The sequence below is a fragment of the Ovis aries genome, chromosome 2, assembly GCF_016772045.2.
Source record: "Ovis aries strain OAR_USU_Benz2616 breed Rambouillet chromosome 2, ARS-UI_Ramb_v3.0, whole genome shotgun sequence".
NCBI classification, from domain to species: Eukaryota; Metazoa; Chordata; class Mammalia; order Artiodactyla; family Bovidae; genus Ovis; species Ovis aries.
The window spans coordinates 23894887-23916584 of NC_056055.1; the positions used below are offsets into that span (position 1 = coordinate 23894887).

The 21698-nt window shown below is 41.5% G+C and overlaps 1 protein-coding gene and 1 long non-coding RNA gene across 2 annotated transcripts in view; both read right to left on the bottom strand.

Moving 5' to 3' along the window:
* LOC121818601 (uncharacterized) overlaps positions 1-18976 on the bottom strand; it is a 36145-nt gene extending 17169 nt beyond the window's left edge. Inside the window, exon 1 of the long non-coding RNA XR_006058584.2 lies at positions 13205-18976. This is a non-coding gene — a long non-coding RNA (uncharacterized LOC121818601). The remainder of the gene's footprint in view (positions 1-13204) is intronic.
* SHC3 (SHC adaptor protein 3) overlaps positions 1-21698 on the bottom strand; it is a 187785-nt gene that overhangs the window by 115734 nt on the left and 50353 nt on the right. The window contains exon 2 of the mRNA XM_027964179.3: positions 18983-19053. Coding sequence (XP_027819980.1) covers positions 18983-19053 — 71 coding nt within the window. The remainder of the gene's footprint in view (positions 1-18982; positions 19054-21698) is intronic.

Here is a 21698-nt window from a genome sequence, read left to right on the forward strand (position 1 = left end):
ACCTGATGTGAAGAACGGACTCATTGGAAAACATCCTGATGCTGGGAAAGATTGAAGGTTGGAGGAGAAGGGGACGACAGAGGATGAGATGGTTGGATGGCATCACTGACTCAATGGACATGAATTTTAGTAAATTCCAGGAGTTGGTGATGGACAGGGAGGCCTCGCATGCTGCTCTCCATGGGATCGCAGAGTTGGACCCGACTGAGCAACTGAACTGAACTGATACAAGTTCAGTCCACTGAACTGAAAGAGGTTAAGATATGACTCAGTATAAATGTACCCATATTTCAGAGATGTTAATATGTGAAAAGAGTGCATCTGAGAGTTGAAATGTGGTACTTTAAAATATTTAACAGTGTTGGGTTTATGGGTAGGAGATTATACTGCTTCTATGCACTCCAACGTTGTACCAATAGACATATATTAACTTTTGGTGTTATTTTTATACTCAGAAAAAAACAGATACATTTTGATCCACAAAATAGAGTTATTTCATGAAAATCTTACGCCTGATTATTACTTGTGTATTCCCTTTGTCTCCCAAGGCACAAAATTCCCTACCTATTAGTTCAGGTTTAAGAAGCCTCTCTGATGTAAAAAGCGTTAAATGACTCAATAACTATTAACCAAAGATTGTGAAGTGTAAGGAAAAGCCAGTCTCCAATTATGCCATGAAGGGTCTTGGAAGCTTAAAGGGTTCCCTTCCCTTGGGAAGAGAAGGAATCCCAATGCATTGATTCTAAGAAGCACATTTTTTTTTTTGTATTTTAATGTTTCCAAAACTTCTGTGGGCCAGGCATCATTTATGAGGTAGTTACCATTGGCTGCATATACGCATCACAATTTGCAGAATGGATATCATTAGTTTGAAAAAAAAAAGTTTCAAGACAAAAAAATTTTAAGACAATAGTGGAAAGACAGGTCACTTGAAATAAAATTTACATAAGGTAAAATTCACTCTTTTAGATGTTCAGTTCTATGAATTTTGAAAAGTATGTACACTTATGTAATCATAATAAAATCAAGAGATAGACTATTTTCATTATCCCTGAAAGGGGTCCATATGCCCCTTCTGTGGTCATTCCTTTTCTCCCTCCTCCAGACCTTGGCAACTAGGGAGCTGAACTCTGCTTTTAACTTCACCTTTTCCAGACTATCACACAAATAAATCATACAGCATGTAGCCTTTTGTGTCTGACTTCTTTCACTCAGCACAGTGCTTTTGAGATTTATCTATATTATTGCATGTAAGAAGATTTTGTTGAGCAGACCATTAGTAATATAGAATCAGTAATTTAAAACTTCCCAACACACCAAAGGGGGAAGAAAGATGAAATGAACTGGGAGATTGGGATTGACATATATACACTATTATGTATGAAATAGGTAACTAATGAGAACCTACTGTCTAGCACAGGGGACTGTAGTCGGTGCTCTGTGGTGACCTAAATGGGAAGGAAATCTGAAAAAGAGGGGATATACAGCAGTCCATGGGGTCGCTAAGAGTCGGGCATGACTGAGTGACTTCACTTTCGCTCTTCACTTTCATGCATTGGAGAAGGAAATGGCAACCCACTCCAGCGTTCTTGCCTGGAGAATCCCAGAGAGAGAGGAGCATAGTGGGCTGCCATCTATGGGGTTGCACAGAGTCGGACACGACTGAAGCGACTTAGCAGCAGCAGCAGCAGCAGCATGGATACATATAGCTGATTCACTTTGCTGTACAGCAGAAACTAACACAACAAAGCAACTATACTCCAATAAAAATTAAAAAAACAAAAACTTCTAACAGAAAATCCCAGGATCAGATGGCTTCGCTGGAGTCTATGGAAGCAATGTAAACTCTTACCCATAAACTCAACACTGTTAAATATTTTTAAATACCACATTTCAACTCCCAGATGTAATGAATCAGCTTTAAAATATTTAAAGAAGAATTAAAACTGATTCTTTTCAAAGTTTTCCAAAAAACAGGAGAGGAGAGGAAAGTTTCAAACTCATCTTATGAGGCCAGCATTGTCCAGACACCAAAACTAGACCAGGACAACATATGAAAAGCAAGCCTAGGCCAGTATCCCTGATGAACATAGATGCAAAAATCCTCAACATGATATTAGCAAACTAAATTCAACAACCATTAAAAGGAGCATATACATCATGATCAAGTGGGAGTTACTCTAGAGATATAAGGATGGTTCAATATCTGCAAATTAATCAATGTGATACACATTAAGAAAAAGAATGATAAAAATTTTAATGTTCATATCAGTAGACATAGAAAAAGCATTTGACAATATTCAATATCCAATTACGACAAAAACTCTCAACAAATTCTCACCAAAAAAATAAAAACACCTCAACATAATAAAAGACATATGCAACAAGCTCACAGCTAACATCATACTTAACTGTGAAAGCCTGAAGCTCCAAGATCAGGAACAAGACAAGGATGCCCATTCTCACTACTTTTATACCACATAGTACCGGAAGCTCTAACCAGAGCAATTAGGCAAGAAAAGGATATAAAAAGCATCCAAATTGGATTGGAAAGGAAGAAGTAAAACTGTCTCTATTTGCAAGTGACATATTATGTATAGAAAACTCTAAAGACTCCACCAAAAAAAAAAAAACTGTTAGAACTAATAAACAGATTCAGTAAAGCTGTAGGAAACAAAATCAATACACAAAAATCACAACGAACTATCAGAAAGAAATTAAGAAAACAATCCCATTTACAATTGCATAAAAAAGAATAAAATAGGTATGAATAAATTTAACCAAGAAGGTGCAAGATCTGTACACGGAAAACTGTAAGACACTGATGAAAGTAATCAAAAAAGACATAAATAAATGAAAAGATATTCTATGCTCATGGACTGAAGGAATTAATACTATTAAAATATCTATACTATCAAAAGCATTATACAGATTCAATGCAATTTCTATCAAAATTCCAGTAGCATTTCTCACAGAAAAAGAACAATCTTAAACTTTGTATGGAACCATGACACACCCAGAGTTCCCAGAGAAATCTTCAGAAAGAACAAAGCTGGAAGCATAACATTTCCTGATTTCCAAGCCATAGTCATAAAAATGGAATGGATAGCATAGAAATGAACCCATTCATATATAGTCAATCGATTTACAACAAAGGAGCCAAGAATATACAATAAGGAAAACATATTCAATAAATGGTGTTGGGAAAACTGGACAGTCACATGTAAAAGAATGAAATTGGACCATCTCACACAATACAAAAAAAATAAACTCAAATGGATTGAAGGTTTGTGCATAAGACCTGAATTTCCTAAAAGAAAAAAAAAAACAAAAACAGAAGATAAGCTCCTTGACATAGGTCTTGCCAATGATTTTTTGGGTTTGACACCAAAATAAAAGGTAACAAAAGCAAAAGTAAACAAGTGGGACTACCTCAAACTAAAAAGCTTCTGCACAGCAAAAGAAACCATCAACAAAATGAAAAGGCAGAATACAGAATGGGAGAAAATATTTGCAAATCATCTATCTGACAAAAGGTTAGTATCTAAAATATATGAAGCACTCACACAACTCAATAGCCAAAAAAAAACCCAGTACAATTTAAAAATGGAACAAGGAATTGAATGGACATTTTTCAAAGAAGACATACAAATGGCCAATAGGGACATAAAACGGTCATCAACAGTACTAATCATTAGAGCAGTGCAAATCAAAACCAAAATAAGATATCAGGTGCCAACCTGTTAGAGTGGCTCTTATCAGAAACAGAAAAGGTAAGAGTTTTTGAGAATGTGGAGAAAGGGAATCCTCGTGCACTGTTGTTGGAAATGTGAATTAGTTCAATCACTATGGAAACCAGAATGGAGATTCCTCAAAAAATTAAAAATAGAACTACCATGTCATTATAGTTCAGTTGCTCAGTAGTGTGTGACTCTTTGAGACCACGTGGACTGCAGCACATCAGGCTTACCTGTTCTCTACTATCTCCGGGAGTTTGATGAGATGATTGGATGGCATCGTTGACTCAATGGACATGACTGTGAGAACTACCATGTGATTCAACAATTCCACTTAGTGAGGAAGTTTGTTGTAAATGGTGATAGAAGGCCATTGTTTTTGTTGTTCTTGGTTTTTGCATGTAGATATGCAGTTGTCTCAGCAGCATTATTGAAAAGCCTATCTTTTCTCCATTGAGTTACCTTGACACCTTTGTCAAAAATAAATTGACCACATGTGTGCATATGTTTCTGAACTCTACATGTCTGTCCTTGTGTCCTTATGCTAACATTGCGCTATATTGGTTACTGCCAATTTGTGCAAATTCTCTTTGTATGGCTTTTTCAAAATTGTTTTGACTATTCTAGGTCTTTGATTATCCTATATATACTGAAGAATCAGCCTGTTGCTCTCTACAAAGATCTTACTGAGATTTTGATTAGAATTATATTAAAATATATCGAGAGACTATATATAAAGATCTGGTATTGTAACCATTCTGTCTTCCAAACCATGAACACAGTACATTTCTCCACTTATTTAGATCTTTTAAAATTTCTCTCATCAATGGTTAGAAGTTTTTGCATATAAATCTAACACATATTTTGTTAATTTAACACTATTTCATGTCTTGTGCTATTGTAAATGGTTCTTTTTAAATTTCAGTTTTCAACTCATTCTTGTTAGTACGTAAAAATACAGGATACAACTGATATTTATATCAATTGTATTCTGCAAATTTGCTAAACTCACTTATTAGTTCTAGTAACTTTTATGTATAGAGTCTTCAGGAATTTCTATGAATGATTATATCATCTGCAAGTAAAGGCAGCTTTATTTCTTCCTGTCTAATTTGTATGGTTTTTCCTTTTCCCTTTTTACTATCTTACTAAAATCTCTAGTACAATGTTACATAAGAGCTGTGAAAGTAGACATTCCTGTCTTGTTCCTGATATTAGAGAGAAAATATTTAACTTTTCATCACTAATTGTGGTATGGGTTATAGGGTTTTTGTGGATGTCTTATCAGATTAAGGAAGTTTCCTTCTATTGGTAGTGTGCTGAGTTTTTATCATGAATGCATCTTAAATTTCATCAAAGGCTTTTCTGCATCTATTGAGATTTTCATTTTTCTTTTTCTTTTTCAGTCTGCTGATATGTGTAATTACACTGATTTTTTAAAATGTTGAACCAACCTGACAAGCCTTAGGTAACCCCTCCAATGTACAATGTATCATATATGTACAATGTATCAAAAAGATAACAATAAGCTATATTTATTGTTTAAACATAAATGTTTGGTAGAATTTACCAGTGGAATCGTGTCCCTGGAGTTTTCTTTCTCTATGGAAAGATTTGCTTATTGCTTTTACCATGTATTTAATTTCTTTAATAGATACAGACCTATTATGTTTATCTATTTTTTCCTTAAGCCACTTTGGTAGTTTTACCATTTTATCTAAGTTGTTCAATTTGTCGATATAAAATTGTTCCTAATATTCCCTTCCCATCAAGGCAGTATCTGTAGTATCTGTAGTAATGTTCCCTCCTTCTTTCCTGTTATTGGTAATTTGAATTTTCTCTCTCTTTCCTTGACCAATCTAAGTAGTAGTTTATCAATTTTAGTGCCTTTTAAAAATTACCTTTTCAGTTTCAAACTTGTTTTCTATTCTTTTCCTGATTCTAATTTTATTGCCTTCTAATGCTCTTGAAATAACCTAAAGGACAATAAAATTTAGAAAAACATGGACAACAAGAAGACTTGGAGTCAAAAGAATGATTCACTTTATTCAGACTCTGAATTAGAAGAAACTTCTAGGAACATCTTTTTCATATTACTTATATTTTCCTTCTAACAAATGTACAAGTATTACAATGATATATATCTGTGTCTGCAAAATATCCAAAATAGCTTTTTCAATATATGTAAATTGAATCTAAGTGATGTGAAAGCATTGCATCATATTTTAATTGACAGCAATTTTTTAGTGGTTATAAAAAAAGGAAGTGTTTTATATATAGGAGATGATATTGAGTAGATGAAATATGGCCTGTGTCTTTAAAAGTCTAATACAATGTGCATAAGGTAAAAGCCTACAAAGCAATTCAGACAAAGTGGTCTTACAGCTCAGGGTAAAAGTGAATACTTCTTATAGCTGAATATTTCACTTCAAGGTGTCATAGTGGACCAGGAGAATGGAGCACTGTGTAGGTTGGTATGGTTGTGCAAAGGAAGCATAATGGGGAGTATAAGAAATATATTTGGAAAGGTATGCTGGGGCAGCTCAAATAGAACATTGAATATTAAGTTAATTTTTTTTTTCACTGTATTCTGCAGGTAGTGGGTAAGACAATGAAACTTAACAGGAAGTAATATGTTTTAGGCACATTAATGGATTAGCAAATACAAATAAAACTGAAGGAGAGAGAGAGTAGAAAAAAGGAGAGAAATTACTAGGGAGGCTTCCAAAGGATAACCCACAGCATTGGTAACTGTACAGGTAAGAGAGATGACATTAGACTGACTCCCTGGTTCCTACTTTGAGACAATGCGTAGGTTGCGGTTGTGACAAACATTCAGGGAGTTGTGAGCTGGAACCAACTATGGTAACAGAGATGAGAATGGAGAGACATAAACAGAACAGAGAGTCAGAGATAGGTTGCTTAGGACCTGGCAACTTGCTGAGCAAGAAGACACAGGTCCATCAGTTGCTAAAAATACAGGGCTGTACCTAAGGGAAGATCCAGAGGTACAGATACAGATTTGTGGCTTATATACCTACAAGTGTTATTTAAAATACTGAGATTACCAACAAAGAGGGGATATAATAAAAATGAAAATATCAGTAGGCGCTTAAGGCACCTTAAGCCCTTCCATGTACAAGACAACATGTTAAGTGCTTTCCAGATATCAACGCAATTTCTTCTCAATCCTTTGAAAGAGGCACCATGATGATTCCCATTTTAAAGACAGAGAAACTGAGACACAGAGAACATAAGCTATTTGCACAAGATCACAAGCTGGAAAGTTACTCAGCCTAATATAAGCCCAGACAATCTGACTCCAGAACCTGCAACACTAGCTTCTCTCTGCAAAGAGCAAAAAGTTCCTTATGGAGTGATATATTTGGGGGTAAGTGGACTCAGAGAAAGAGACAGAAAAGGAGCAATCAAGGGGGTACATTCTTACACAAATGTGCTTCTGGCATGAGGATTATAAATATACACTATACCAGATGGTCCTTAAGGAGAGTATGGAATGAATGCCACACATGCATCTTATGGATTCTATTTAAACCATTCTAAACCATGAACTCGAGAATGCTCTCCATTTTAAAATTTTTTGGATGAGTGGAAACACTGGAAAAAAATAAATAGACCTATTTTCAAAGCTGTGGTTTCATAGATGGTAGTTGCAAATGGTTCAGAAGTGAAAAATAGAACTCTGGAACGTTGCTTCTCAAAATGTGGTACCTGAGCTAGCAGCATCAGCATCTGCCCCTGAAAACTTGGTAGAAATACACATTTTCAGCCCCCACCCCAGACCTACTGCATCAGAAACTCTGAGGGTGAGGTCCCACTATCTGCGGTGACGAACTTTCCAGGTAATTTTGATGTATGTTTGAGTTTGAGAACCACTACTCTGGAAAATGAGATGATACTTGTATGTGTTGTTAAATCTCTGGGGACCCTGTCCCAGGTTAGACCATATCTGTGTGGCCCCTCTATTCCAGCTTGCTAGATTCTTCAAGAAATCCAGAGTACAGCGGAGCCCGGGTTAGGTGAAGAGTCCTTTCCAAGTGGTGTGATATGGTAAAGAAGAGAAAAAGATCTTCCATTCCTATTGCTGTCATCCAGAGATATTATCAGGCCACCCTGGATATCACCCAGGCCTCGCCCCAACCGACTGCAGCAGAATTCTCTCCATAGGAGGAGATTATGGTAATTGGCAATTTTCCTGTTTTCTCTGTCTTCCCTTCAAAGAGTGATACATCTTTACTAAATAAAGGTTTCACCAGGAGACAAAGCTAGTTGCTAAAGAAGTAAATAACCAAACAAACAAACAAACAATAACTCAAGGCTTTGCACGTGAGGATCTGCCAAGTCCTCGACTAGTTAAGTGTTAAACTCTTAGACACTGTGTCTAACCCCTTTCTCTGTGTTTCAATGACATCTGAACTTACTCTAGCCGCTCACCCTTCCTAGCCCATCCCATGAGATCCTGGCTCATGTGTACAGCCAACTGGCTGTCCAAGCGTACGCCATGCAAGTCTAGTTGACACTGACACTCCCACCCAGCAGACTGTCCGTAGAAAGATCTCTCCACCCAGGCTCCCAGGAACAGATCCCATGGTTGGAGGTTTTCATGCCCTTGGGCACTATGCCCTCACTGGAAGAGACAGCCACTTAACTTGAAGCTGATCTTCTAAGCAGCTTGTCAGAAAATTACGGTGATAGGGTCATCCTGACAAAGTGTTAACCAGTATCTGAAATCAAAGTAGAAATGAGGAAGTAGAATAATGTATTTTCCAGTTGGAAAAAAAAAAAAAAAAAACAAGAATCAGACTCGGTTCAGTACAGTAGCTCAGTGGTGTCTGAGTCTTTGCGACCCCATGGGCTGCAACATGCCAGGCCTCCCTCCATCACAAAGTCACGAAGTTTACTCAAACTCATGTCCATTGAGTTGGTGATGCCATCCAACCATCTCATCCTCTGTCATCCCCTTCTTCTCTCACCTTCAATCTTTCCCAGCATCAGGGTCTTTTCAAATGAGTCAGTTCTTCACATCAGGTGGCCAAAGTATTAGAGTTTCAGCTTCAAAATCAGTCCTTCCAATGAACATTCAGAACTGATTTCATTTAGAATGGACTGGTTGGATCTCCTTGCAGTCCAAGGGACTTTCAAGAGTCTTCTCCAACACCACAGTTCAAAAGCATCAATTCCTCAACATTCAGCTTTCTTTATAGTCCAACTCTCACATCCATACATGACTACTGGTAAAATCATAGCCTTGACTAGATGGACCCTTTGTTGGCAAAGTAATGACTCTGCTTTTTAATATGCTGTCTAGGTTGGTTGTAACTTTTCTCCCAAGGAGTAAGTGTCTTTAAATTTCATGGCTGCAGTCACCATCTGCAGTGATTTTGGAGCCAAAAAAAAAAAAAAAGTCTGCTACTGTTTCCACTGTTTCTCCATCTATTTGCCATGAAGTGATGGGACCAGATGCCATGATCTTTGTTTTTTGAATGTTGAGCTTTAAGCCAACTTTTTCACTCTCCTCTTTCACTTTCATCAAGTGGCTCTTTAGTTCTTCTTCACTTTCTGCCATAAGGGTGGTGTTATCTGCATATCTGAGGTTATTGATATTTCTCCCAGCAATCTTGATTCTATTTTATCCCAGGTCAAGGTGAGAAAAGACGACTCACTTAAAATCCTTTGTAGAGAAAGATAGCATCTCATCCTTTCCACCCAGGCCCCTCCACCTTACCCAGCCCACCCCATCTCTCCCCACCCCTACTCAGCCTTTCCCATTCCAAAACCCCCACCTAGCCACCCCTCCTCAACTTATCTATCCTATTATCTTTCAATCACCCCCTTTCGGCCCCACCTCTCCCCATTCTAACCTACCCTACTCACTTTGAGCTAGTTAAGGTGGCAAGGGTCTCATCCTTTCTACAAACTATTCATACAAAAAGTTAAAAAAAAAACACTTGTGTTATATTTACTTCTATAATTTAGTGACATTCAATGAAGAGTTGCTGAAGCACAGGACAAGCATTCCCACGATGAATAAAGCAAGTAGAAGGCAAGAGCCCACTCTGCCCCAAAGCTGACCCTTTTCCTTATATGTATTTGTCCCATTCATCCCAACCAGACTGCAAGTGCCTCATTTTCTCCATGGCCTGCTCGAGGCCATCATGTCACTGCGTTTGGGAAAGGAGTTTTTAATTAACAAGCAATTTCCATCTGCCAATGGTGCCCCCCTGCCCAGGGTATGTCTGGAGTTTGCCAGCATTTGTGGTTTCCCTAAGGATGCAACCCTCTTGTTCACCCTCTGTTCTTCTAGCAGTGGGTGACTCCTGACTCTAGATTCAGACCTGCTCTGGTTCCAGTCTCAACTTCGCCACTTCCTGGCACTGTGATCTTTGACAGTTTTTGTAAACATTCTGATCCTCGGTTTCCTCATCTCCAAAATGTACACAGTCCACCTCCCGGGGCTCCTGAGAGAAGACACCACGTGCTCTCATTGCTATCTGAAATTGTTATGCCAAACGACACAAAACTGCTGACATTCGACTATTTTCAACGAAGAAAACTATAAGTTCACCCTTCTTTTGATATGTCTATGTGCTTATTCTCTCTCCCTGCAATAGAAGTTTAGCTTTTATTTAGTGTCCTGTTCCTAATATCTAAGTAGTGACTGAACACGACATGTGATCAATAAAAATTTGTTGAATGAATGAATGACATGTTTAGAGCAATATGGTAAGTATTCAATAATAGTGTTGGTATTATTATTATCAGCAGCAGCAGCAATCAGCAAAGTGAGAAGATAGAATGAAATACCAGATAATATTGGCGTAAGTGAAAACCAATGCTACATTACCAAAAATTTCACCCTTTTCAGTAACTTTAGTTTGTTGTCCAGTGTTTCTTTTCAGCTAGAAAATCGTCCCTGAATGGAACTGGTTGATATTGATAATTAGAATAATGTCAATAATAGTTGATATTATCATATACAGAAATTTGGAAAGAGTGAGTAAACTGCAAAATTAAATCCATGATAAAGACCCTATCCAGATTTGCTGAACACCTACTATGTGTAACCTGGCAAACCAGGTGCAGCCCCAGCACTTTGTAGGTTTAAGACTCTAAACAAGCCTGCTTGTAGGGATTCCATCCCTGTTCCACAGGTGAGGAGCCAATCCTGAGAAGTAATGAGAACCTAGGATGCTCCTCTCTGGTGAGAGGTAATTATGAGCTGGTAACTACAGATCCCTTTACTCACCTGCTAGGTTAGGAACCTCACCTGTAACTAAGGCTCTGCTGCTTGGGTCAGGAGACTGCTGTCCAAAGATCAGGCTAGGGTGGCTGCTCAGAGTTCCCCAAGAGAAAAATTTGATTTGGAGAGGATTCAGAGAGACAAGCCCGGGGACCAAGTGATGCTGTGAGTCTTCAGCGAGAGCTGTCATTTTGCAGCTCCCCTGTCCACTCTGGGCTCCATGGACGTCCCCATAAAAATGGCTATGCTCCCTCCAGGACCAGAGTCAGCCTCCACTGCTCTGATAGGAGCTTTGCCAGCACTGGTGGCCCATTCCCACCCTCTGCTCCCTGCAACACCCTCCCCAGTAGGCTCCTCACACTAAGTCTCAGGGTCTGCTAGGGGACAAATGAAGGCACTTGTGTGGGTTTGGTCAATGGAATGGCCTTGAGACTTCACCTGTATACAGCTTGTGGCAGATGTTGTAACCTCTCATTTATTCCTCACATAGTGGGTGAATGCATCAACATATATTAGCAAGCAGAGATGGAACACCGAACTGCGGCCAATCAGAAAGCAGATACCTATGTCCCTCAGCCCGGGAACTCTTTTTCTGTCCTAAAGGCAGCCGGGCTTGGGCCCAGGCTTCAACCAGGTGGCAGGGTGTGCCTGTGTCCCTTCACTGTATCGGACTCAGGCCCCACCCTCTGGCGGGTATTAGCATTACTGCCCAGAGGTAGACAGGTAGAAACCTTGAGGGGCCCAAGTGGAAGCAGTTGCCTCAGGTTCATGCTTTCTCCCGGACTGCCATGTGGTCAGGGAAATTCACCGCGAGGTTAAACGCTTCCTTCCCCAAGAAGTCCTCCCAGATTCGTCCAAGCCTCTTCCGTATTCCTGTGGTACTTTTTATACGCTTGCTGTACCAGACCCACTGCCTCGTGACTTTGGCCCTCTTTCCCTAGTCATGGCTTTTGGGGGCACCTGTGATGCACACACCCCCATCTATCACATTCTCGGACGCAAATAATGACGAATGAGGCGCAAAGCACAAAACTACTTCGGTTGGTGGTGAAGCCCTGAGTAACAACGTAGAAGTAAAGCGGAAGGACTCAGCCCGCTACTCCAAAGCCCGGATGCGTTTGCACGGAGGCAAGCTGGTGTTTTCAAAAAGAATTCTAAACTGAGAAAACACTAACTCCCTCCCTGCCAGGCCTCGCCCCTCTGGGGGTGGAAGTCTTCGAAAGGCTCAGCCTGAGAAACGTGTTCAGAACAAATAAATTTAGAGCGAGCCGTAAGGCTGAAATCATAAGTTAGCCATCCTGTGCCGGCAGGATGTACACAGGGATGGGCAGGCAGGCTGTTCACACCCACTGCTCCCCTTTCTAATTCTGAGCGTCAACCAGCCTCGGGAAAGATTTTTACAGATTTCTTCCTTTTCCTGGCATGTTGAACTTAAGTCGACATTAGCCGTGTTTCTTTTGTAGCGAAAAAGGAATTCTCCAATATGATAGAGGAGGAATCTAATTGGCGAGATAAGATCCCAGAGCCTGAAGGCACCTGAGCAAAAGTCAGTCTCGTTTTTCATGTCACCTGCCAGGTATCAAGTGCACATCTTAACACCTTTGATATAATGTGTTTGCAGATAAATAAGAGTGAAAGTCACTCAGTCGTGGGCCACTCTTTAGGGCCCCATGGACTGTAGCCTGCCAGGCTCCTCTGTCCATGGAATTCTCCAGGCCAGAATACTAGAGTGGTAGCCCATTCCCTCCTCCAGGGACTTCCCAACCCAGTGACTGAACCCAGGTCTCACACATTGCAGGCAGATTCTTTACCGTATGAGCCACCAGGGAAGCCCCAAAAAACTGGAGTGGGTAGCCTATCCCTTCTCCAGGGAATCTTCCCCACCCAGGAATCAAACCAGGGTCTCCTGCATTGCAGGTGGATTCTTGACCAGCTGAGCTACCAGGGCTCTTCCAAATTCATCCTCTGGATCTGCAAGGTGAGAAAGCTACAGAATCAAAGTCCTGCCCGTTTCGTGCAGCATGTGGGATCCATGTCATTATTGTCCAAGAGGAAGCGATCACCTCAAAGCTGAACAGAAGATGTTCAGACCCCCTCCCTGCCTGGGTGTTTCCAGCTTCCTCCTGGTCAGGATATGTGATCAGACCCCAGGTCATCCCCAGACCGTGTACAGTTCTCCCAGAGGCAGAGCTGCACAGCGCCTTACCTGCCCTTCTTCCTCTGCGTCCATCTCCTGTCCCCACAGCTCCTCACAGGCTGAACGCCACCCTGAGGATGGGAAATCTTCTACAAACAACACAAATAGCTCATTAGTAAATGTAGCCTTACCCCAAACCTCAGCCTGGGCACTGAGCCACTCCCCCATGAGCTGGTGATGAAATGGCCACATGACACAGAAGTTTGATGTGAGATGGCAAAGGGCTGTGGTGGACATTGTGGGGGTGGAGGAGGCCAGGATGCCTAGCCCCGCAGCCTGGTCGGTCCCTCTCTCGCGGGAAGTCCAACGAGGACATGCGGTGGTGGGAGGCCTTCATGCACGTGAGGAGAGACACCACAGCTGGGATGCATGCACACAGATGAGGATGCTGGGGGAGTTAATGGAGCTGAAGGACTGTGTGGTGAAAGGTTTTACCTTGGCCTTTTTCTTTTTTTGAGAGCATTGAGAGAATGTTGGAAGCCAGAAGTGACTGGACAAGCGAGCGTTACCAAGGCTGCCAGGTCGACTCGGGGAAGAGAGGGTGGATGGAGAGAAAAAGCTGGACTGAGGTTGTCCAGCTAGCCATCTTTCAGGCTGAGGATGGACCCCTCCACGCTCCTAATTGACAAGAGACCCCTGCAAGCCAGGCCGCCGTTCTCACTGTATCAGGCTGTATCAGGAGCATCCACGATCGATCTTTAACACCACGTCTGCGGGTTCTCGTCTCCCTCTGGCCGCCAGGGCATGCTGGTTATTTTGTTCAAAATCATGGCCTTGTAGCCATCACAGTGCCCAGCACTGTCAGACCAGTTCCACATAGTCACACATCTACCATCTAACCAAACTCCCTAAGGGAAACATCGGACATAAAAGATCCCAACATCACAACGTTCAGTCTGACTTACCAGCTCATGGCTGATCCTGTGTCCATTACACTCTGCCCCCTCTTACTATGTGAGAAAGTTGTGGCCGGGTGACTCTGAACTTCAACTCATGCGAGCATCCATGATAAAAGTCTTCAGAGAACCCCATCGATAGGTTGAATCAGAACAAAAAGAGGGACTTCCTTAGTGGTCCAGTAGCTAAGACTCTGTGTTCCCAATGCAGGGGGCCTGGGTTCGATCCCTGGTCAGGGAACTAGATCCCACATGCCACGACTGAGAGTTGGTGGCTGGTGTACCGCAACTATAACCTGGTGCAGCCAAATAAATAAAATATATTTTTTAAAAGAACAAAAGGAAATGCCTTCCTCAAAGAAGGAGGTTGTCCTTACACAAATTTTGAGTTTGGTTTCAAACCAAAAAGATTTCATACATATTCCTGGGGAATTTTCAAAACACCTGGACTCTGAAGCAGAACCCTCCAGCATGTTGATGCTAAGTGGAGTGCTAGGGAGCAATATCGCCCACGGGCCGTGCTGGTCAGGGTCTGGGCTAAACCTGCATCTTCAGGGCCCATTGAACTATGACAGTTTTAAAATAAGGGAAAGTGGCCGGTTAGCTCAGTTGGTTAGAGCATGGTTAATAAAATAAGGGAGACAAAAATCCTAAACTAGATTCAACTCTTTTCTCTCTACAGTTTGTGTTGGTCTCTGCTCAACATTTTGTATATTTACAGGAACTCACCCTCACCTTCATTTACAGGAAGTGTAGCAAAGCCATGCACACTGAGTTCATGTGTCTATGTGAGGCTGAGTGGAAAGCAAACTTGATGGTTATTGGATGAATCCAAGCACTGCAGGAGGTCAGCTGGGATCATTTAGAACCAAAAATACACGTCAGACCATCACACTTACTGTTGGAGAAGGACCAGCTTGCTGAGCGCTCTGGGTCTAACCGCATATATATTTATAGCCTTCCATGCCCTAAAAACAGCTTAAGGTGATTTCCAATAATAAATCAAATTTAACACGGTAAATCAAGTTAGCCGATGGGAAGGGGAAAGAAAGTAAGGCCTTGCTTTTCCTGTGATCATGGCATGTGGGCGCTTCCTGTCACCCTGCAGGGTGGCCTGACAGGCTGCTCGCCCGAGTCAGACCGAAAGCACACTCGCCACCCCGTCCCAGTCCACCCCATCTGATGGGGCACGTCACGCTCTGACAGGAAGTACAGTAACTCAGTCCAAGCCATCCCCCGAGGCACAGGGTGTGGTCCCCATGGGCAGAGTGGCCGGTCGCCACAGCAGTGGCCATCAGCATTCTGCCAGTCTCCTCATGTGAAGACCTAGTGGCTTAATGCAGATGAAAGCGTAGGCCTCTGACTGACTTCCAGCTGGGGAGCTGGGTCCTCCCTGTTTCAGGCCCCCCACCTTCCCCAGGGTGACACCAAGCCGAGACCCTCCCCCACGGCCCTCCGGACCGCACTGCACAGTGAAATCCATGCAGGGAGAAAGGTGGTTCCCCACGTGGGTTTCAGGTTTCACAGACCATAAGGTGGCGCTGGTGATGGGGGAAACAACAGAGGACAGTTTCCTCAAGCTCTTGGGTGGCCCAGCTTCTGCCATGGGGTTCCTGTATGGCCTTAATAGTGCTGAGTTATAAGGGTGTGGGGAGGCGTGCTGAGAGGGGTCACCTTGTGGGGTCAGAACTCAAGGGAGTTACCCTCTTCAAAGCCATGCAGGTGCAGGGACCAGGGGCACATTGGGAAGGTAGTTCTTCTCAGTTCAGTTCAGTTCTGTTGCTCAGTTGTGTCTGACTCTTTGTGACCCCATGGACTGCAGTACAACAGGCTTCCCTGTCCATCACCAACTAGTTCTTCTGCAAAAGTTTTTTCTTCATCTGTCAAGCGTCTCTGTCCCCTGAGCAGACTTTCATAAATACAGTAAGTCCCCACATATGATCCTTCCAGTTGTGTGTGTGTGTGTGTGTGTGTGTGTGTGTGTGTGCACACTCAGTCGCTTCAGTCATGTCCAACTCTTTGTGACCCTATGGACTGTAGCCTGCCAGGCTCCTCTGTCCATGGGATTCTCCAAGCAAGAATCCTGGAGTGGGTTCCTATGCCCTTCTCCAGGGGATCTTCCCAACCCAGGAATCAAACTCAGGTCTCCTGCATCTCCTGCACTGCAGGCGGATTCTCTACAGCTGAGCCATCGAGGAAGCCCAAACCTTCAAGTTGCAAACTTGCTAAGATGTGAACATGGTTCACATGTCCAAATCACATAAATTAGTTCACACGTGTGGCATACACTGTCATGTGGGTGCATCCTCTACCAGTGGTTGTGCTTTGTGTACTTTACTACAGTATCGTCTAGAGTGTAGAGGTGCGGTATCTTTATTTCAAGTTCAGGAAGCCTGGAAGCAAGCATTAGAGCAGCAGTGATGAAGCAGGTACTACTGTACCTTTCAAGGTACTGTACTGTAAGATTAAAAATGTTTTATTTGTTTTGTTTGCTTTTTATATATTGTTTGTGTGAAAAGTATTTTGAATCTTTTACAGTATAGTACCATATAGCTGGGCTTTCTAGGTGGCTCAGTGGTAAAGAATCTGCCTGCTAATACAGGAGACGCAGGTTCAGTCCCTGGGTCAGGAAGATCCGCTGGAGAAGGAAATGCCAATGCACTACAGGCTTCTTGCCTGGAGATCCCCATGGACAGAGGAGCCTGGCGCGCTACAATCCATAAGGTTGCAAGAGTTGGACATGACTTAGGGACAACAACAACAATAGAATTTAACTACAACATTAGGTTTCCCTACAGCCTTTCAAGAATGCCTTCAGTACGTATGTAAAGCACATCAAGATGGGAGAATTTAATCACAGGTATGTTTAACACTCAGCTGCCACACAGACTAAATCACGCCACATCCACAGGACACCACTGAGCATTTTTGTCCTATGTTGATTTGTCAAACCATTTCCTACAAGTGCTGTTTGGCTCGTAACAAAATAAGACAGAGGTCACATGATAAAAATGAGGCAAAAGACAAAAATCATCACAGAGAAGAACAAACACAGTTTTCAAAAAGTTATATGTATGTATAACTGAATCACTTTGCAGTATAACAGAAATTAACATGATATCATAAATCAACTATATTTCAATTAAAATAAATATATTGATTTTTTTTCAAGTCTAATAAACCCAAGGCAATTCTGATATAATCGAAGTACAGCACCAAGTTTCCTGACTCGAGGAATGGCACTTCACTTGGCCCATTACATTGCTGCACCTCTGCTAGAATCTAAATAGAATGGAATTGGCTGTCTGCTCCACAGCTTTTTTCTACCACTACTATGATTTTATCTGCCCATTTGGCACCCAAAGAATGCCTAGACCTTGATGCAAAAGCACACTGGGATTGCTACTGTCCCCCCACCCCCACGCCCACCTCCATTCCTGAAAAGTAGGACTTGGACATTTGCACGTGCATCTTTCTCCCCCAAAACAGAGGGTCTGGCAAAACAGAATAGCAGCCATGGTAAAGACTCGAAAAATATATCAGAAGAATTAAAGTGACATAAAATTACCTTGGCAGTTCTAGGACCTGTAAAGAAAATCCAGTAGAAATGGTCGACAATTCTGTTTAAAAAACGACGGCACCATACACAACATTGTAAATCAAATATACTTCAGGTTTTTGAAGTTAAAAAAAAAAAACAAAACAACTGCCACCCCCCATGAGAAGGTGACCAGGGTCAGGGGTTCCAGTGTCTGTAGGTCCGTGTTAAGCATTCTGCCCACACCCCCGACACAGCACTGCCTTCTTACAGCTGGAATGAATGAGTGATTGACTAAACATTCAGACTTTTACTCTAACTGCTCTCACTTCAAAATACCATTCTTTTGCCTTGGCAATATCCATAAACCATTTTCTACAAATATGTGGAGATGGATTCTCCCCTTGGTGTAGATTACTACTGTGTTCACAGTAAGTGTCTTCTGAACATGAATTTCTTCAACGAGCAAGAAGAGGTTTCATTGTGATGCTTAAAATGTAGATTTGAGGTATGTAAATTACTGAGCAGCTAATTACCATAAATAATTGCTTTCTAAAGCTCAATCTTTAGTTTTTGGCTTGCTAACGCAAAGATATCCAATAGACAAATTTGAACGAAATAAAACTGAGGCATTTTCTGAGGTCACTGTTTAAGTTAAACAATGCCACTACTGCCAAAGCAATATAAGCTCATCACCTTCTGAAATGTAGCTATTGCACAGACCTAGTCTTAGCTTTCTGGTTCTCTTCTTCAAGATGACTTGAAATTGGCATTTTTCTAAAGATACAAGCTCTACTAGGCTATGGCTCTTATAAAAACATGCTTAAAAACAGAATTGGCCCTCAAAAAGTTTAAAATCTGGTTTAAAATATATAAACCTGCTCAAAATCCCTGATGCCTTAAAAGAATCAGTCTGCTTTCTAAATTATTACTCCCATTAAGATTTCTACTTCCAACTCTGTGCATTTTATTCTCTGTGTATACCATTGGAAATCCTCTCTTGACATCTTGATTTAAAAAAAAAAAAAAGAATTAACAGAGATTTAAAATATCAGTCTGGTCTTAGAGTTTCATTTATTAAAGAAACAAACATAAACACTCCATTTGTTTGCAACTTAATTATAAAAAGAGTTTGGAAGTGAGGAGTGTTCTTCAGGAAGCTCGTGTCAAGATATACGTGTCACAAACATAGAAGAATGCTTGGGAGACTTGAGACAGTGGGTCCTGACTCCCTGTCACTGGTCACCAGCACTCAAGGGGCAGACTTTCCCTCTGGAAATTTCTAGTGGTTTACCTCAGAAATCATTCCTTTCTCAAGTAAAATCACAGGAGTCCATTTTCAAGAGGGCTTACCTGGTAATTTGCGTCCTTGTACTGAAGTCAAGTGACCTCATTGAGCGAAGAACTTCAATGCACCCCAGATACTGCAAAGAGAGAAAATGTAAGTCATGAGTCAGAGAACTAAGATGAAGAGACAGTTCCTAACCAAAGCAAAGTCATTTGGGGAGCCACACACATTTTTTCAGCCACGTTATAACTTTTATTCATGGTGACACTTCATTCTGTTCCTATAGAAGTAATAACTCACACCCATCATAAAACACCCTGAGTGCTTACATTTGGCACTATACTTGACTTTCACGAAACCCATTAGTAAGTTCACTTCCTTTAGCAATACATCTTCAAAAACTTTTGTTGAGGTATAACTTGTATGTCATAAAATGCAGAAATCATAAATGTACAACTCAGTGATCATTGAAACATGTACCTGTCATGTAACCACCACCCAACATCCCAACATCCCATTTCTAGTCCTTTACTAAATTTCCAGAAGTTTATAATATTTAAAGAAAGAATGAAAACACTATAATACCAACATTTTGGCCAACCTTACACTTCACTATTTCGTAAATACATTTTGGGTTTTGAATAAACAATAGATTATCCCCAAAGGTGTTTTATTTTGGTTTACCAGAAAGATCTCTTCTGAATTATTTAACAGAAATTTTCAGAATTTCAACTTAACATCTAAATTTGTAGCTAAATTAGTTTATCAGTTTTATACATGAGAATGTATGTGTATATGTGAATATATGGCCACAGTTAGAGCTACAGACAAACAACTAGAATGGAAGAGATAGAATATTCGTGTTCCAAAGCCCTCGGGGGAGTTTGAAGGTACAGATGTTTTATACTAATGACTTTAAATTTAGACATAGCAGGAAGGGACCTCATGCTGTAGTACAGAAAAGACTGCATTTAAATTATACAGAAAACCTGAATTTGAGCCTGGCTCTGTCATATCTTCTTACATAACCTCAAGCAAAACTTTAAACGTCTCTGAAATGTGACTATTACTCCAACCACTGAACATTCACAGAGTTATTTAAATACCACCACCTCCATCAGTTAAGTGGGTACCATGAAGAGTCACAGAGACATATGAATAAGATGACCACCAACCTTGCGGAGTCATATGATTAAAGGGACAATATCACAGAATCATGTGAATACCAAGAACAGCATCACAAGGTTATATAACTACCACCACCACCACCAAAGTCGAAGACTTACGCAAATACCACATCCATCATCACAAATGTGCATGAGTACCATGACCAACATTGCAGAGTTATGTATATTACAACGAGGTCACAAGTCACAGGAAAACGATGAACAACAGTGCATGATTACGTGACTACCACTATCGCTATTATAGACTTGTGTGGATGCCATCATCGCTACAGCAGGGCTAGATGATGACCACCGTCACTAAGATATGTGGAGACCACAACCCCCTGTGCCGAGTTACAGGATTGTCAAGCCCAGCACTGTCACAGTTATGTGAACATCACAACCACATCCCAGAGCTATGTGAGTACCATCACCAGCAACATTAAAAAGTGAAGTGATCACTTCAACCAAAGTGGCAAAGTTGTGTCAATAACTCTGAAATGTGTGATGACCATTATTACCACCACTCCAGTTATGGAAACCTTCATGCCCACCACTGCAGATGTGTGAATATGACATGACCACTGCAGGTCAGCTAGTTACTAGCTGCCCACCATCACAGAGCTACTGAAGACCGTTTTATAACACTGCAGAATTATATGATACCACCAACACCACCATTGGAAAATGTGAATTCTGTGACTACTCTCTCAGTTATGGGAATATCACTACCTCACAGTGCCATGTTAATGCCAACACAACCATCACTGTAGAGCTGTGTGAATTCCATGCCCAAGTCCTGGTGTTATCTGAATTACACCATCACTGTCCTCCCAAGATCTGTGAATAACAATACCAGTGCCACACAATTATGCCAACACCATGACAAAATAACATCTTAGGATTATGAATACTGTGATGAATTGCAGTGTCCATGAACACAACCTTCCCCAGTGATGCGGGGTCATGTGAATACAAGACCTCTGCCACACAGTTATTTGAATATCACATGTTGGGCTGAGCCCTACAGGCTTGCAAGCCCTGCACTTGCCCCACTTCAAGACCCAAGAAAGAGCTGGTGTCAGCAACAGAGACATTGATGGCTTAATGGATGAGGGGAATCTCACATGTCTGAAGCAAGGTCCCGGAGCAACAACCCACCATGTGCAGCAGACAGCGGGCAGAAGAGGGCAGTAGTCTTCACTCCTAGGGGGAGAGGGAGGTTACCAGTTACAGGGGGAACTGACATCAGGTTGGCTATCAGTTAGCAGGGAAAACCAGGAGGGAAGCATGTCCGTAATGGCCCATTTGATAAGGTATCATGGTGGAGATGCTCTAAACCAAAGCTTAGAATGATCACCGGCTGGGGCGGGGGGCAAGGATGTGGGAAGGTCAGTCATGTGAGTAAGGTGTAGGTATAGCTGGCACTGGTCAAGCAGGGGATGTACAGAGAGCAAGAAAACAGCCATCTTGGGTGGCCGGATCATCCACCACCTCTGCCTCGACAATGATGATATGTGAAATGCAAACCCCTGGCCAACCTCCAAGGGCCATGGAAATAACATCAGCAACATCATAAAGTCATATGAATGCACCTGTCACAGTGGCACATTAT